The 19,038-nt window shown below is 43.2% G+C and overlaps 1 protein-coding gene across 1 annotated transcript in view; it reads left to right on the forward strand.

Moving 5' to 3' along the window:
• The first annotated feature begins 415 nt into the window (after positions 1–415).
• tmem131 (transmembrane protein 131) overlaps positions 416–19,038 on the forward strand; it is a 100,876-nt gene continuing 82,253 nt past the window's right edge. Inside the window, exons 1-3 of the mRNA XM_071342289.1 lie at positions 416–655; positions 6,112–6,173; positions 7,302–7,342. Of these exons, the coding sequence (XP_071198390.1) occupies positions 532–655; positions 6,112–6,173; positions 7,302–7,342 (227 nt within the window). The 5' untranslated portion in view covers positions 416–531. The remainder of the gene's footprint in view (positions 656–6,111; positions 6,174–7,301; positions 7,343–19,038) is intronic.

A 19,038-nucleotide genomic window follows, 5' to 3' on the forward strand; every position in this document is an offset into this window, starting at 1 on the left:
GGCCTTTCAACAAAAAACTTGTCATCACTATCATGGACGTGCCTAAGATTAACTTGGTATTGATATCTAAAAAAAACATGGAAACTATTCAAACTAATTATTTGCATATGTAACGCTTACGCTCAAAATCATATTTTCCTCATGAACCATACGTCAGATTCCCTCCTAGATGTTATATTTAGACTCATGATTGCACATAAAGGAATAGAGTACTTACTTTGTTATCCAACTGATCTTGCGTACTTTTTGTCATCCTGTGAACCCCGTTCATTGCTTCTCGCAGCTATATTTTGTTTGTTTGTTTGTTCTTTGCTTATGAAGCACTTTGAGATTTATATTATGAAAAGCGCTACAGGAGTTTAAGAAATTACAATAATTATTATATGCACTGCACTGCTGTCTGACAGACTTCCAGCAGGGGCTTTCTCGAGTTCACTAGCTAGTAGAGAGATCTTTCTGTATCCTGCAGCGGTGTTTATATGTGCATGCAAGCAGTTGCCCCTTCACACTGATACCGAGACACACAGCAGCATGGCGAGCCGGGAAAGAGCACAGAGTTTACTTCACTCATCAACAAAAACAAAATTGTCATGCATTGGATTCCTGCGGGTTTTATTTATTACTTTTATACACACGGCGCAGGCGAACAAACAAGGTGAACAAACATTATTTTTTATTCCTGGCGTGAAAAAACATGTTATAGATTTTACTCTAGCTTGGTTGCTAGCAAGGGAGCCACTACTTACTTCTGTGTCGCTAGTTAACTTTTTTGTTTAGGTAATTTAGTTGGTGGTGGTCAGAACAATTCTTTTTTATTTCCTTCGTCTCTGGTGGTTTATTGCTTTATGGGTAGTTGGTTACCTACAGTGAACTTGCCAACTCAACACAGAAAACAAACATTTGCTTGCTAACTTAGTTAACGCCATCATTCTAGCTAGCTAATATTATAGATTAAGTTCTGTTTTGCTACCTCTAACCTTATGGGTTAGACACAGCTAGCTAGGTAAGCTACACAGTAGCTAACTAGCTTGCTAACTAAGTAAGATAGCTTGATAACTTAACTAACTAGCTAGGTAAACCAGGTGTTACGGTTAGTTAACGTTAGAGATGACCAGATAGCAACGAGTGAACAAGTCAAAATAGCCCCTGGCTTGGCTTCACTTGACTTAGCCAGCCGGTAATGTCAGAAAGGACACCCTGTTCTGATGTTATGCCAGCTAGCTTGAAGTTAGACAATTTTAACTAGCTAGGTGGCTAGCAAATGTATATTTTCAAATAGTTGATCGGCAGATAATGTTGTCAGTTGGGTGACAATGAACCGACAATTTGCTAGTATAAACTATAGCTAACTATGATTGTCAGTTCCCTAGTTAACGTCGTTAGTAGTTACAGTAGCTATTTCTCCTTAGCTGAGATCAAACTCAAGTTATCAGTCAAACAAATTATCAAGATATCTAGTTAATTAGCTAGTAATTGTAGAGAATGATCACAAATTTGAAACAATGTGTCATCAATATACTAGAAGTTATCTTCTGGCTAGTTCTCTAAATCAGCTAGCTCGCAACTAACCTTGAGCTAACTCAGTTCTCAAACGCTAGCTAGCAAGCTACTGTAGCAGAGAGCCTGACAGCAACGACAGGTTGGGACATTTAACTCGATCAGTCCCGATCAGTTCATTTATTTAAATTTCATTTATCTCCATTTCCAGTCCTTATATTTAACCACAACAGAGTGTGAATTACACCGTGTGGGGGGTGTATTTGATCTGCGCATTTGCCAGCACTGGGTAGCGCAAGTGAAGTGAGTTTGGAAAACCTTAAAGAATGCATCATATAAATAGTTTTCACATATAAACGATATATATCCGAACTCAGAATCAAAAAGTATTTGCAAAAATAACATGGTCACTGACTGGTACAGTAGACTGTTTATTTTGATTGGAGATTTTCTGCGTTTATAAAAAGTCCCATCAATAGCCTGATATTTAGATGTGTCCATGGAAACAGGATTATTAGGGGAAATCATTCTGCTTGCAAAGCATGTAAACGTTTTAAACAAACAATTATTCTAACCTGACTATCCACAATAATCGCATTATTGTGTGCATGTGCTAGCCTGAAATGGCTTCTTAGTAGCTTGTTATGAGGATGGGAGATTGGGAACCAATCTGGGCTAGCTAAAGCTAATTTCCTGACATTGGTAGGTGGCTAGTAGTGTTACATAGAAAAATAAATATTGTGATGCCTCTGATGGAAAGCGAGAAAGTCTTGTATCTCTTGAATACCAGTTAGTCATTCATTTCAAAGTCTTTGTTGACTAGTTTAGGCGTACGGTGTGATTCACTGTATGGTGTGAGGCACACAGGTGTATCACGCCACTGGTTAAGGGGTGTGTTCCTTGCCCTCATCACTGTTACTTTGTGTGTCATAAACCTTTCAGGATTACACCAGCAGTGAGTCATGTTGAGTTAGGGAAGCAGCTGCAGAGAGCAGTGCATCTCAGTCCTAACTGGTTTCACGTAAGGAGTGGAGTGACAATTCATTTCCTCATTGTTGAATTTGTCATTGAATTGTCATTTAATAGGAATAGCCTTTTACGCTATTGTCAATGTAGGCCTGATGTGGTTAATAACTCCTTAGTATTACTGTAGGCTGTCATAGCCCTGTCAGAGAGCTCTGGTCTCTGTAGCCTGGGTTGTCCCTCTGCAGTCTGCACCATAGAACAGAACAGTACTTAATGTCTTGGCCTGTAGATCACATGTTCCTTCCCAGACACAGACCTGATGGTTGTTGTTGTGCCTTCTGAGAAGTCTCTGACGTCACTATGAATGCTGTGCTGTTTCTGTTCTTGATTTTGATAATGCAAACCATTGGCTGGGCTCGGTCTGAGGCTGGGGGCTCGGTCTGAGGCTGGGGGGTCTGAGGCTGGGGGCTCGGTCTGAGGCTGGGGGCTCGGTCTGAGGCTGGGGGCTCGGTCTGAGGCTGGGGGCTCGGTCTGAGAGAGTGAGTTCAGTGTCTTGCTGTTGCTAGCACATTTGTCCTGGGATATAAACATTGGGTTGTTATTTTACCTGAAATGCACAAGGTTACTTTGTGCATTACTCCGACAATTAATCCACAAAGAAAACGGTATACCGAATAATTTCTAGACATCTCTCCTCCTTCCAAGGTTTCTTTTTCTTCTTTGGACTTTATATGGCGATTGGCAGCTAACTTTCATAATAAGATGCATTACCACAACTGACCTTAGTTCATCTTTCAATCACCCATGTGGGAATACAGTTGAAGACGGAAGTTTACATACACCTTAGCCAAATACAGTCGTGACCAAAAGTTTTGAGAATGACACAAATATTAATTTCCACAAAGTTTGCTGCTTCAGTGTCTTCAGATATTTTTATCAGATGTTACTATGGAATACTGAAGTATAATTACAAGCATTTCATAAGTGTTAAAGGCTTTTATTGACAATTGCATGAAGTTGATGCAAAGAATCAATATTTGCAGTGTTGACCCTTCTTTTTCAAGACCTCTGCAATCCGCCCTGGCATGCTGTCAATTAACTTCTGGGCCACATCCTGACTGATGGCAGCCCATTCTTGCCTAATCAATGCTTGGAGTTTGTCAGAATTTGTGGGTTTTTGTTTGTCCACCTGCCTCTTGAGGATTGATGGGATTAAGGTCTGGGGAGTTTCCTGGCCATGGACCCAAAATATCGATGTTTTGTTCCCCGAGCCACTTAGTTATCACTTCTGCCTTATGGCAAGGTGCTCCATCATTGTGGGAAAGGCATTGTTCGTCACCAAACTGTTCTTGGATGGTTGGGAGAAGTTGCTCTCGGAGGATGTGTTGGTACCATTATTTATTCATGGCTGTGTTCTTAGGCAAAATTGTGAGTGAGCCCACTCCCTTGGCTGAGAAGCAATCCCACACATGAATGGTCTAAGGATGCTTTACTGTTGGCATGACACAGGACTGATGGTAGCGCTCACCTTGTCTTCTCCGGACAAGCTTTTTTCCGGATGCCCTAAACAATCGAAAAGGGGATTCATCAGAGAAAATGACTTTACCCCAGTCCTCAGCAGTCCAATCCCTGTACCTTTTGCAGAATATCAGTCTGTCCCTGATGTTTTTTCCTGGAGAGAAGTGGCTTCTTTGCTGCCCTTCTTGACACCAGGCCATCCTCCAAAAGTCTTCGCCTCACTGTGCGTGCAGATGCACTCACACCTGCCTGCTGCCATTCCTGAGCAAGCTCTGTACTGGTGGTTCCCCGATCCTGCCGCTGAATCAACTTTAGGAGATGGTCCTGGCGCTTGCTGGACTTTCTTGGGCGCCCTGAAGCTTTCTTCACAACAATTGAACCGCTCTCCTTGAAGTTCTTAATTTCCGATAAATGGTTGATTTAGGTGCAATCTTACTGGCAGCAATATCCTCGTCAGTGAAGAACACTTTTTGCCAGTCCTGTCTGGTCCAGCGATGGTGGGTTTGTGCCCATAGGTGACGTTGTAGCCGATGATGTCTGGTGAGGACCTGCCTTACAACAGGCCTACAAGCCCTCAATCCAGCCTCTCTCAGCCTATTGCATACAGTCTGAGCACTGATGGAGGGATTGTGCGTTCCTGGTGTAACTCGGGCAGTTGTTGTTGCCATCCTGTACCTGTCCCGAAGTTGTGATGTTCGGATGTACCAATCCTGTGCAGGTGTTGTTACACGTGGTCTGCCACTGTGACGACGATCAGCTGTACGTCCTGTCTCCCTGTAGCGCTGTCTTAGGCGTCTCACAGTATGGACATTGCAATTTATTGCTCTGGCCACATCTGCACATCTGCCTCCTTGCAGCATGCCTAAGGCACGTTCACGCAGATGAGCAGGGACCCTGGGCATCTTTCTTTGGTGTTTTTCAGAGTCAGTAGAAAGGCCTCTTTAGTGTCCTAAGTTTTCATAACTGTGACCTTAATTGCCTACCGTCTGTAAGCTGTTAGTGTCGTAACGACCGTTCCACAGGTGCATGTTCATTAATTGTTTATGGTTCATTGAACAAGCATGGGAAACAGTGTTTAAACCCTTAACAATGAAGATCTGTGAAGTTATTTGGATTTTTACGAATTATCTTTGAAAGACCGGGTCCTGAAAAAGGGACACTTCTTTTTTTTTTTTTGCTGAGTTTATATGATGACATGCAAACCATGCTGAATGTTGGTCTGAAATTCTTATCAGGTTATGTTGATGTGAAGAGGAAATTCTGTCTACAGGCTTTCATCATTCCTTCTTTCCTCACAGCTCTTTGTGACTGGTGGGTTAATCATGTCTGAATTTCTGAATCTGATCCATTTCCAGGGAGCTACTAGTTTCTTGGCCAATTCACCCTGGAACTCAGGCTAGTGTGGCCCAAATGGCAGTGGCATCGTATTTATTCCCTTATGGTACATATCTTTAGACTACGGCCCATAGGTGTCTGGTCCCCTGGTCAGAAGTAGTGCACTGTAATGGAACAGGGTGCCGCTTGGCACACTGCCTGCATGTCTGATTCAGATCCATCTCCAGCAGCCTGGTCTCATAGATTAGACGTAACATAGTAAAATCGAAATATACACCAAATTAGTATCATATGTTACATAAGACCCGATGGTTACTTAACGCAAACATCAAGCAACCCAAACGTTGTGAGTTCAAATCTCCTCACGGACAACTTTAGCATTTTAGTTAATTAGAAATTTTTCAACTACTTACAAATATTTTTTTCCTACTTTGCATAAACTTAGCATTTTAGCTAACCTTTCCCCTAACCCTTTCAGCATACGTTTTGTAAATTCGTAATGTAATACGAAATGGGTGATGGACATCCACAATTTAATACATACCATACGAAACATATCATACTATCATAACATACATATCGAAATGTAACATATCATACATATCATAACATACATATCGAAATGTAACATATCATAACATACATATCATACTAAATGGAGTGTATCGGATTTACATACAGAATAATACGAAATGCTTTGAGACCAGGTTGCTTCCAGGGAGCTAGTAGTTATTGTCGATATGACTCTGGAAGTGTAACTCTTGACTCATTTGAACTATTCCTCTGTGTTCACAGCATTCATACAGTCAGACACAATCCTCGAGGCGCTACACTTTGGAGAAGGAAGTCTCTTACAGGTAAGCAACAGTTCATCTCTTTAAGCAGCCAGTTAACCTTTTGTGAAAACACTTATTACTTTTCTGACTGGAGGGTCCTCTGTTTGTCCCGGCTCAGTAAAGCTGTCTGTTATTGTGTAGTAGGTTGACTAGTTGGTATAGAAACAGAGCCAGGCCACCCTATTCTTTGCCTGGCTACCTAGAACTCCTTGGTCCGGCCAAACGCAACACCACGTCCACATTAGTTTCTTCTCCTCAATGAGTCTCTGGATCTGAGTACCTCTCCGCTCCTCCACCGAATGCGGACACATTCAGGGCCGTCTGATTGGTCCAGAAACCGATGGTTTGGGCCAGAGCCAGAACACACATGGGTAAAAGCGGCGGTTTGAAAATGTGTCATTGGCTTTGCTCCTCTGATTTGGTTAGAGACGTTCCAATCGCTGAAGACTTTTGTTTAGTACAATGACACTCGTCACCATAAACTACTTCGATGATGGAGGTCTCAGACTGAAGTCTGTAGCGAACCACAGAGCAGCAAAATAATTTAGTGTGAGTCGTCAGGCTACTCATTCTAGAACATTCTTTGGACCAGAGCCCTATAGGCGCTACATAGGGAATAGGGTGCCATTTGGGACCAGCTGTATTTCCCATTTCTTCTAGCCTAGTGGCATGGTTGCATCCCAAATGGCATCCTATGCCCTACGTAGTACACTACTTTTGACCAGAGCGCTCTGGGCACTCTATAGAGAATAGGGTGCGATTTGGGATGTCGACATGGCTTAATTTTGACCAGCAGAAAGAAGCACTGATAGATAGTAGATCAAACTGGCCTACACTGGATTTGGCTCACTTGGCAACTTCCCACACACTCCCCACTCATTCATACAGAAGGATCCTCACTTCCACAGATTAATGTGTACTGACTCAGAGAGATGCCCTGCCAGTGGGGGATACTGCTGATATTCAGGCTCTAAAGATGTTTTTTGAGTTCATACAGTTCACACCCTCACACTTTAAAAATATCTTCCTTGTCATAATACATTCTCCTGATTTTTGAATAAGTTTTGCATTTTTGAACATCAACTTGTTGCCTTTTCAGAAGCTTTACTAAAACATATCATGATTTTTTTTTTCTCCTTCTCTTTGCAGACAGAGTCTGACTTTGATCTAAGTTTATATAATCAAAAATGGTAAGTTGTCTATTTTTTTGGTTTCTTCAAATCAAATGTCCTGCTCCCCCCCCCCCCCCCCCCCATTATCCAGTTAGAACAGACAGATCCCTGCATGTGTTTCACAGTAGAAAGGCCATGCAATGTTTGTTGTGGGATGCCATTAGATAAACTACCTGGTTTATTACCGTGCTTGTTACTGGACTTGTGAATCTGCAATTAGATAAATTACCTGATGCACGGACTGCCTTTATAAAAAAAGATTGCCATTTTGAAACTGCAGCAACTGCAGTCGCTTGTGGTATTTTGGACGTAGTATAACTGCAGTTCTACTGCACTCTAACCGCTATCTTCTTTCGTAAGGGGCGGTTTGACTCTTTACTTTACCTTCTATACCAGTATTTTAATGCTTAGTTTGTTTAAATGTAATACGCAACTCCGGCGAGTATGTCAGGTTTTTATAGTTTTCTCCGTTTGCTACTTGAGTCATCTCAAGGAGAGAGCAGTCGCTCGAGGAGAGAGCAGTCGCTCGAGGAGAGAGCAGTCGCTCGAGGAGAGAGCAGTCGCTCGAGGAGAGAGCAGTCGCTCGAGGAGAGAGCAGTCGCTCGAGGAGAGAGCAGTCGACCACAGAGTCAGGAGCACTTTCTTGCCTTCACTCTGCATGGTCAGATGGATGCAACAATGTTGGTGACCTGCTGCTTTCCACAAGTGTTCTATAATCACACTATTAGTTTGAGTATCTTACGGTCTGCCAACTACTGTCTGCTAATTTGTATTTTCTTAGCAAGATGTTGCTAAAATAATTTGTTAGCTGCTAATCGCTAGTTAGCTGGCTAACTTGCTAAATGTACTAAGAGTCAGATCAAATGTAGATAACTAGCTAATGTAACTTCTAATTAGGGTCACCTGGTAACACTGACCAACACTTTGGTTCCTACCCTGTCAATAATTCCTCCCTGGCTTAGTCATTCATTGTCATGTCAAACAACAATGTATTCAAAGGCCTTCCCACTGTATTCCAACTATAGAATTAGAATGATCGTTATATTTCCATGATTCCAACAGTTAACTAGGCCTAGTTTAAAAGTACAGGAAATGCAGAAATTGATTAAAATTATTTTGGTTTGTAGTTGGATTGAACAGTATATAAATGGAGAAAGCCACTTGCCAATCTTGGGTCATGAACTACTTACTCATGAAGCATATTTGGAACATTTTAGTATTCAAAAATATAAAATACCATCATACTGTGGAAAAATATAGTGATATTATATTTGTCCATATAGCCCAGCCCTAGAATCTGCCTGGCTTGTTACCATGCTTGTTGCTTGTTACTGGACATGTGAATCTGCCAGTAGTTAAATGACCTAGCTTGTTACCATGCGTATTACTGGACATGTGAATCTGCCAGTAGATAAATGACCTAGCTTGTTACCATGCGTATTACTGGACATGTGAATCTGCCAGTAGATAAATGACCTAGCTTGTTACCATGCGTATTACTGGACATGTGAATCTGCCAGTAGATAAATGACCTAGCTTGTTACCATGCGTATTACTGGACATGTGAATCTGCCAGTAGATGTGGATAGAGCCCGAGGTCTAGAGATGTCCAGTATTTAGTTATGTACAGTGTAGCGTGGTTTCTTCTTTTGGTTCTATACTCCAACATTTTGATTTAACATCCAAACAACAGAAGGAAACACCATGCTGCACTGTCTCAATAATTACAGGGGACACTGTACATAACTGAATACTGGTGCAGACTGGCAGCTTTCATTTGAGGGTATTTTCATCCATATCGTGTGAAACTACAGCACTTTTTGTACATAGTGCCCCCATTTTAGGGATCCAAACAAATTCACACGTGTATTAAAAGTGAAGTATTTGGTCCCATATTCATAGCATGGAATGACTACATACATCAAGCTTGTGACTCTCTCAACAAATTTGTTGGATGCATTTTCTGTTTGTTTTGGTTGTTTCAGATTATTTTGTGCACAATAGAAATTCATGGTAAATAATGTACTGTGCCATTTTGGAGTCCCTTTTATTTGTAAATAAGAACACAATATGTTTCTAAACACTTCCACATTCATGTGGATGCTACCATGGTAACGGATCATCCTGAATGAATCTGAAACACAACCAAAACAAACAGCAAATGCATCCAACAAATCTGTAGTCACGAGCTTGATGTAGTCATTCCATGCTATGAATATGGGACCAAATACTTAGCTATTTATTACTTTAATACACATACAGTACCAAAGTAGCCACCCTTTGCCTTGATGACAGCTTTGCACACTCTCGGCATTCTCTCAACCAGTTTCATGAGGAATGCTTTTCCAACAGTCTTTTTATTTTACCTTTATTTAACCAGGTGGCCAGTTGAGAACAATTTCTCATTTACAACTGCGACCTGGCCAAGATAAAGCAAAGCAGTGCGACACAAACAACAACACAGAGTTACACATGGAGTAAAACAAACATACAGTCAATAATACAATAGAAAAATATATATACAGTGTGTGCAAATGAGGTAAGATAAGGGAGGTAAGGCAATAAATAGGCCATGGTGGCGAAATAATTACAATTTAGCAATTTAAACACTGGATTGTGCAGAAGATGAATGTGCAAGTAGAGATACTGGGGTGCAAAGGAGAAAGAAAAAAAACAGTATAGGGATGAGGTAGTTGGATAGGCTATTTACAGATGGGCTATGTACAGGTGCAATGATCTGTGAGCTGCTCTGACAGCTGATGCTTAAAGTTAGAGAGGGAGATATAAGTCTCCAGCTTCAGTGATTTCTGCAATTCATTCCAGTCATTGGCAGCAGAGAACTGGAAGGAAAGGCGGCCAAAGGGGAGTTGGCTTTGGGGATGACCAGTGATATATACCTGCTGGAGCGCGTGCTACGGGTGGGTGCTGCTATGGTGACCAGTGAGCTGAGATAAGGCGCGGCTTTACCTAGCAGAGACTTATCGATGACCTGGAGCCAGTGGGTTTGGCGACGAATATGAAGCGAGGGCCAGCCAACGAGAGCATACAGGTCGCAGTGGTGGGTAGTATATGGGACTTTGGTGACAAAACGGATGGCACTGTGATAGACTGCATCCAATTTGTTGAGTAGAGTGTTGGAGGCTATTTTGTAAATGACATCGCCGAAGTCAAGGATCGGTATGATAGTCAGTTTTATGAGGGTGTGTTTGGCAGCATGAGTGAAGGATGCTTTGTTGCGAAATAGGAAGCCGATTCTAGATTTAATTTTGGATTGGAGATGCTTAATGTGAGTCTGGAAGGAGAGTTTACAGTCTAGCCAGACACCTAGGTATTTGTAGTTGTCCACATATTCTAAGTCAGAACCGTCCAGAGTAGTGATGCTGGACAGGCGGGCAGGTGTGGGCAGCGATCGGTTGAAGAGCATGCATTTAGTTTTACTTGCATTTAAGAGCAGTTGGAGGCCACGGAAGGAGAGTTGTATGGCATTGAAGGTTTGTTGTCCAAAGAAGGGCCAGAAGTATACAGATCAGATCAAATTTTATTTGTCACATACACATGGTTAGCAGATGTTAATGGTCACATACACATGGTTAGCAGATGTTATTGGTCACATACACATGGTTAGCAGATGTTATTGGTCACATACACATGGTTAGCAGATGTTAATGGTCACATACACATGGTTAGCAGATGTTATTGGTCACATACACATGGTTAGCAGATGTTAATGGTCACATACACATGGTTAGCAGATGTTAATGGTCACATACACATGGTTAGCAGATGTTAATGGTCACATACACATGGTTAGCAGATGTTAATGGTCACATACACATGGTTAGCAGATGTTAATGGTCACATACACATGGTTAGCAGATGTTAATGCGAGTGTAGCGAAATGCTTGTGCTTCTAGTTCCGATCATGCAGTAATATCTAACAAGTAATCTAACCTAACAATTTCACAACAACTACCTTATACACACACAAGTGTAAAGGGATGAAGAATATGTACATAAAAATATATGAATGAGTGATGGTACAGAACGCATAGGCAAGATGCAGTAGATGGTATAGAGTACAGTATATACAGTGGGGAGAACAAGTATTTGATACACTGCCGATTTTGCAGGTTTTCCTACTTACAAAGCATGTAGAGGTCTGTAATTTTTATCATAGGTACACTTCAACTGTGAGAGACGGAATCTAAAACAAAAATCCAGAAAATCACATTGTATGATTTTTAAGTAATTAATTTGCATTTTATTGCATGACATAAGTATTTGATACATCAGAAAAGCAGAACTTAATATTTGGTACAGAAACCTTTGTTTGCAATTACAGAGATCATACGTTTCCTGTAGTTCTTGACCAGGTTTGCACACACTGCAGCAGGGATTTTGGCCCACTCCTCCATACAGACCTTCTCCAGATCCTTCAGGTTTCGGGGCTGTCGTTGGGCAATACGGACTTTCAGCTCCCTCCAAAGATTTTCTATTGGGTTCAGGTCTGGAGACTGGCTAGGCCACTCCAGGACCTTGAGATGCTTCTTATGGAGCCACTCCTTAGTTGCCCTGGCTGTGTGTTTCGGGTCGTTGTCATGCTGGAAGACCCAGCCACGACCCATCTTCAATGCTCTTACTGAGGGAAGGAGGTTGTTGGCCAAGATCTCGCGATACATGGCCCCATCCATCCTCCCCTCAATACGGTGCAGTCGTCCTGTCCCCTTTACAGAAAAGCATCCCCAAAGAATGATGTTTCCACCTCCATGCTTCACGGTTGGGATGGTGATCTTGGGGTTGTACTCATCCTTCTTCTTCCTCCAAACACGGCGAGTGGAGTTTAGACCAAAAAGCTCTATTTTTGTCTCAACAGACCACATGACCTTCTCCCATTCCTCCTCTGGATCATCCAGATGGTCATTGGCAAACTTCAGATGGGCCTGGACATGCGCTGGCTTGAGCAGGGGGACCTTGCGTGCGCTGCAGGATTTTAATCCATGACGGCGTAGTGTGTTACTAATGGTTTTCTTTGAGACTGTGGTCCCAGCTCTCTTCAGGTCATTGACCAGGTCCTGCCGTGTAGTTCTGGCTGATCCCTCACCTTCCTCATGATCATTGATGCCCCACGAGGTGAGATCTTGCATGGAGCCCCAGACCGAGGGTGATTGACCGTCATCTTGAACTTCTTCCATTTTCTAATAATTGCGCCAACAGTTGTTGCCTTCTCACCAAGCTGCTTGCCTATTGTCCTGTAGCCCATCCCAGCCTTGTGCAGGTCTACAATTTAACCCTGATATCCTTACACAGCTCTCTGGTCTTGGCCATTGTGGAGAGGTTGGAGTCTGTTTGATTGAGGTTGTGGACAGGTGTCTTTTATACAGGTAACGAGTTCAAACAGGTGCAGTTAATACAGGTAATGAGTGGAGAACAGGAGGGCTTCTTAAAGAAAAACTAACAGGTCTGTGAGAGCCGGAATTCTTACTGGTTGGTAGGTGATCAAATACTTATGTCATGCAATAAAATGCAAAAAAACCTGCAAAATCGGCAGTGTATCAAATACTTGTTCTCCCCACTGTACATATGAGATGAGTAATGTAGGGTATGTAAACATTATATTAAGTTGCATTGTTTACAGTGGCTAGTGATACATTCTTTACATCAATTTTTCCATTATTAAAGTGGCTGGAGTTGAGTCAGTATGTTGGCAGCAGCCACTCAATGTTAGTGATGGCTGTTTAGCAGTCTGATGGCCTTGAGATAGAAGCTGTTTTTCAGTCTCTCGGTCCCTGCTTTGATGCACCTGTACTGACCTCGCCTTCTGGATGATAGCGGGGTGAACAGGCAGTGGCTCGGGTGGTTGTTGTCCTTGATGATCTTTATGGCCTTCCTGTGACATCGGGTGGTGTAGGTGTCCTGGAGGGCAGGTAGTTTGCCCCCGGTGATGTGTTTTCTGGCGTCGTAGATGTATTCAGAGAAGAGAGTCGGCCCGAGAATTGAACCCTGTTGCACCCCCATAGACTGCCAGAGGTCCGGACAACAGGCCCTCTGATTTGACACACTGAACTCTGTCAGAGAAGTAGTTGGTGAACCAGGAGGCAGTCATTTGAGAAACCAAGGCTGTTGAGTCTGCCGATAAGAATGCGGTGATTGACAAGAGTCGAAAGCCTTGGCCAGGTCGATGAATACAGCTGCACAGTATTGTCTTTTATCGATGCCGGTTAAGATATCATATCGTTTAGGACCTTGAGAGTTGCTGAGGTGCACCCATGACCAGCTCGGAAACCAGATTGCGCAGTGGAGAAGGTACGGTGGGATTCGAAATGGTCGGTGATCTGTTTGTTAACTTGGCTTTCGAAGACCTTAGAAAGGGAGGGTAAGATAGATATAGGTCTGTGGCAGTTTGGGTCTAGAGTGTCGCCCCCTTTGAAGAGGGGGACAACCGCAGCAACATTCCAATCTTTGGGATTCTCAAACGATACGAAAGAGTGGTTGAACAGGCTAGTAATAGGTAAAAGGGGTTGCAACAATTTCGGCTGATAATATTAGAAAGAGAGGGTCCAGATTGTCTAGCCCAGGTGATTTGTAGGGGTCCAGATTTTGCAGCTCTTTCAGAACATCAGCTATCTGGATTTGGGTGAAGGAGAAATGGGGGAGTCTTGGGCAAGTTGCTGTGGGGGGTGCAAGGTTGTTGACCAGGGTAGGGGTGGCCAGGTGGAAAGCATGGCCAGCTGTAGAAAAATTGAAATTCTCAATTATTGTGGAGCCTCAGTGCAGTGGGCAGCTGGGAAGAGGTGCTCTTATTCTCCATGAACTTTAGTGTCCCAGAACTTTTTGGAGTTTGTGCTGCAGGATGCACATTTCTGTTTGAAAAAGCTAGCCTTTGCTTTCCTAACTGCCTGTGTATATTGGTTCCAAACTTCCCTGAAAAGTTGCATATCGCGGGGGGCTATTCGATGCTAATGCAGTATGCCACAGGATGTTTCTGTGCTGGTCAAGGGCAGTCAGGTCTGGAGTGAACGAGGCATGCTTATTTAAGATTGTGAGGAAAGCACTTTTAAAGAATAACCAGGCATCCTCTACTGACGGAATGAGGTCAATATCCTTCCAGGATAGCAAGCGGCAACGGTGAGAGACTTGATTCTGGAAAGGTGGCTTTTTAAAAGTAGAAGCTCAAATTGTTTGGGCACAGACCTGGATAGTAAGACAGAACTCTGGAGGCTATCTCTGCAGTAGATTGCAACTCTGCCCCCTTTGGCAGTTCTATCTTGTCTGAAAATGTTATAGTTAGGGATGGAAATTTCAGGGTTTTTGGTGGCCTTCCTAAGCCAGGATTCAGACACGGCTAGGACATCCAGGTTGGCAGAGTGTGCTAAAGCAGTGAATAAAACAAACTTAGGGCGGAGGCTTCTAATGTTAACATGCATGAAACCAAGGCTTTTACGGTTACAGAAGTCAACAAATGAGAGCGACTGGGGAATGGGAGTGGAGCTAGGCACTGCAGGTCCTGGATTAACCTCTACATCACCAGAGGAGGAGGAGGAGGAGTAGGATAAGGGTACGGCTAAAGGCTATAAAAAAAAAAGAACGGGCTGTCTTGTATGTTTGGAACAGGGAGTAAAAGGAACAGGTTTCTGGGCGCGGTAGAATAGATTCAATGCTTAATGTACAAACAAAGGAATGGTAGGATGTGAATAGAGTGGAGTTAAACCTAGGCAATGAGTGACGATGAGAGAGGTATTGTCTCTAGAGACATCAATTAAACCAGGTGATGTCACAGCATGTGTGGGAGACAAAACGGTTAGCTGAGGCATATTGAGCAGGGCTGTGGAGCTCTACAGTGAAATAAGACAATATTCACTATCCAAAACAGCAATGGACAAGGCATATTGACATTAGGGAGAGGCATGTGTAGCCGAGTGATCATAGGGTCCAATGAGTAGCTGGATTGGCTGGAGACACAGCGATTCAGACCGCTAGCGGGCCGGGGCTAGCAGGCTAGCAGAAGGGCCTTAGAGGGACGTCGCGAAGGAAGAAGTCTGTTGTAGCCCCCTCGTGCGGTTACGTCGGCAGACCAGTTGAGATGGATCAGCAGGGGTCCGTGTAGTAAAAGGGTCCAGGACAATTGGCAAGATAGGTATAGTAGCGCAAGAAATTGACTGATGGACCACTTCAGCTAACAGTCCGGTGTGCTCTAGACAGCTAGCGGGCCGCGGCTAGCAGATGGGCATTCAGAGGACGTCGGTACGGAGGAGCCTGTTGAAAGAACCCCTCGGGTGGATTACGTCAGTAGTCCAGTTGTGATGGATCGGCGGGGCTCCGCATAGACAATAAAAGGGGTCCAGGCCAATTGGCAAAATAGGTATTGTAGCCCAAGGAGTGGCTGATGGACCTCTTCAGCTAGCTGGGAGATGGGCCTAGCATAGGCTAGCTCCAGGCTAATTGGTGCTTGCTTCGGGACAGAGACGTTAGCCAGGAGTAGCCATTCAGATAGCAGCTAGCTAGCTGCGATGATCCAGGTGAAAAGGTTCAGAGCTTGCGTTCGGAATCCGGAGAAAAAGGAGTCCGATAAGTTCTGGGTTGAATCACACTGTGCAGACTGACAAGAGTTGTCCGGGCTAAAGGATAGCTGATGACCGCTGACTGCTAGCTAGTAGCTAGTTAGCTGGCTAGCTTCTGTTGGGGGTTCTAAGTAATGAAAATAGCAGATCCATACCACATTGGGTGAGGCGGGTTGCAGGAGAGTATGTTGAAGTTGGGGTTAAGAAAAATAATAAAAATATATGCGAAGAAAAAAATATATTAAAAAATATATATACACGGGACATGACAAGACGAAGACAAAAGACGCCTGACTGCTACGCCATCTTGGAGAAGAAAGTCTTGAAGGAGTTCCCACATATGCTGAGCATATGTTGGCTGCTTTTCCTTCACTCTGCGGTCCAACTCATCCCACACTATCTCAATTGGTTTGAGGTCGGGTGATTGTGGATGCCAGGTCATCTGATGCAGCACTCCATCACTCTCCTTGGTCAATTAGCCCTTACACAGCCTGGAGGTGTGTTTTGAGTTATTTTCCTGTTGAAAAACAAATGATAGTCCCACTAAGCGTAAACCAGATGGGATGGTGTATCGCTGCAGAATGCTGTGGTAGCCATGTTGGTTAAGTGTGCCTTGAATTCTAAATAAATCACTGACAGTGTTACCAGCAGAGCACCCCCACATCATCACACCTCCTCCTCCATGCTTCACAGTGGGAACCACACATGCGGAGATCATCCGTTCACCTACTCTGCATCTCACAAAGACACGGCGGTTGGACACACAAATATCAAATTTGGACTCATCAGACCAAAGGACAGATTTCCACCGGTCTAATGTCCATTGCTTGTGTTTCTTGGCCCAGGCAAGTCTCTTCTTATGGGTGTCCATTAGTAGTGGTTTCTTTGTAGCAATTCAACCATGAAGGCCTGATTCACACAGTCTCCTCTGAACAGTTGATGTTGAGATGTGTCTGTTACTTGAACTTGATGAAGCATTTATTTGGGCTGCAATCTGAGGTGCAGTTAACTCCAAGGACCTTATCCTCTGCAGCAGAGGTAACTCTGGGTCTTCCTTTCCTGTGGCGGTCCTCATGAGAGGCAGTTTCATCAAAGTTCTTAATTTTCTGCATTGACTGACCTTCATGTCTTAAAGTAATGATCAACTGTTTTCTCTTTGGGTATTTGAGCTGTTTTTGCCATATTGTGGACTTTGTCTTTTACCAAACAGGGCTATCTTCTGTATACCACCTCTACCATGTCACAACACAACTGATTTGCTGAAACGCATCCAGAAGGAAAGAAATTCCTCAAATTAACTTAAGGATTGTCCCCTTTTCCCCCCAATTTTCGCCTAAAATGACATACCCAAATCTAACTGCCAGTAGCTCAGTCCCTGAAGCAAGGATATGCATATTCTTGGTACCATTTGAAAGGAAGCACTTTGAAGTTTGTGGAAATGTGAAAGGAATGTAGGAGAATATAACACAATAGATCTGGTAAAAGATAATACAAAGAAAAAAACAACTGTCTTTTGTATTTTTTTGTACCATCTTTGAAATGCAAGAGAAAGGCCATAATGCATTATTCCAACCCAGGTGCAATTTAGATTTTGGCCACTAGATGGCAGCAGTGTATGCGCACCGTTTTAGACTGATCCAATGAACCATTGCATTTCTGTTCAAAGTGCTCTATCAAGACTGCCCAAATGTGCCAAATGTGTTTATTTATAACTTTTCATGTTCAAAACTGTGCACTCTCCTCAAACAATAGCATGGTATTATTTCACTGTAATAGCTACTGTAAATTGGACAGTGCAGTTAGATTAACAAGAATTTAAGCTTTCTGCCAATATCACATGTCTATGTTCTTGTTACTTACAACCTCATGCTAATCGCATTAGCCTACGTTAGCGCAACCGTCCCGCAGGGGACCCACCAATCCCGAAGGAGTTTTAATAAGGCACACTTGTTAATTTAAATGCTTTCCAGGTGACTACCTCATGAAGCTGGTTGAGAGAATGCCGAGAGTGTGCAAAGCTGTCATCAAGACGGCAGTGGCTACTTTGAAGAATCTCAAATATATTTTGATTTGTTGAACAATGTTTTGGTTACTACATGATTCCATATGTGTTATTTCATAGTGTTGATGTCTTCACCATTATTCTACAATGTAGAAAATATTAATAATAAAGAAACTCTTGAGTAGGTCAAAACGTCTGACTGGTACTGTATGTGTGGGAAAGGGCAGTGTGTTGTGAGCAGTGAGGAGTGAGATTGCGTCATCTGTTGGGCCGGTGTAGAGTGAGATTACCTCATCTGTTGGGCCGGTGTGAAGTGAGATTGCGCCATCTGTCGGGCCGGTGTGAAGTGAGATTGCGTCATCTGTCGGGCCGGTGTGGAGTGAGATTACCTCATCTGTTGGGCCGGTGTGGAGTGAGATTACCTCATCTGTTGGGCCGGTGTGGAGTGAGATTACCTCATCTGTTGGGCCGGTGTGGAGTGAGATTACCTCATCTGTTGGGCCGGTGTGGAGTGAGATTACCTCATCTGTTGGGCCGGTGTGGAGTGAGATTACCTCATCTGTTGGGCCGGTGTGGAGTGAGATTGAGTTCCTGTCAATCCTATGTGTTTATTTTAGCCCTGTTGTAAGTAGTACGTTAGCAATTGACGCGGTTAGTCAAATAATTTAATGTTCTGAGGTTAGAATTTGTTCACTTGTTAATATTGTTAGTAGGGTGTTTTGCAGGCTTGGTGGTGGTTTGCTGTGCGCTGAGTAGTAAGTCTCTCTTATAACCATCCTATTAAATTACTGTCATAAACCCTCAGCTGGTGATTGGTTGAAAAGATCAGGTCAGTTTTTCTCTTTTCCGTATCTACCGAAATCACTTCCTCAGAGAGGTGTTGATAAATGGCTGCGACAGGTAGTCATCTATTCACAGATGCATGTAATTATACCTGAGTTCATTTTTTAAACAGGTTTGTCTGTTTAGCAGAGCACAAACGGTCGCTGCAGTTATTGTCCCAGTAACATTGATTTCAATATCGATATGAGGGATTCATTTGCACGTCGTGCTATTGATTACGGGAGAACAAGTTAATAAATTCCAGTGTTGAGTGACCGCTTGGTAAATACTGGCGCATGTGTACTTTAGAAGGTACTCATTTAGCAAAATAC

The sequence above is a fragment of the Salvelinus alpinus genome, chromosome 15, assembly GCF_045679555.1.
Source record: "Salvelinus alpinus chromosome 15, SLU_Salpinus.1, whole genome shotgun sequence".
NCBI classification, from domain to species: domain Eukaryota; kingdom Metazoa; phylum Chordata; class Actinopteri; order Salmoniformes; family Salmonidae; genus Salvelinus; species Salvelinus alpinus.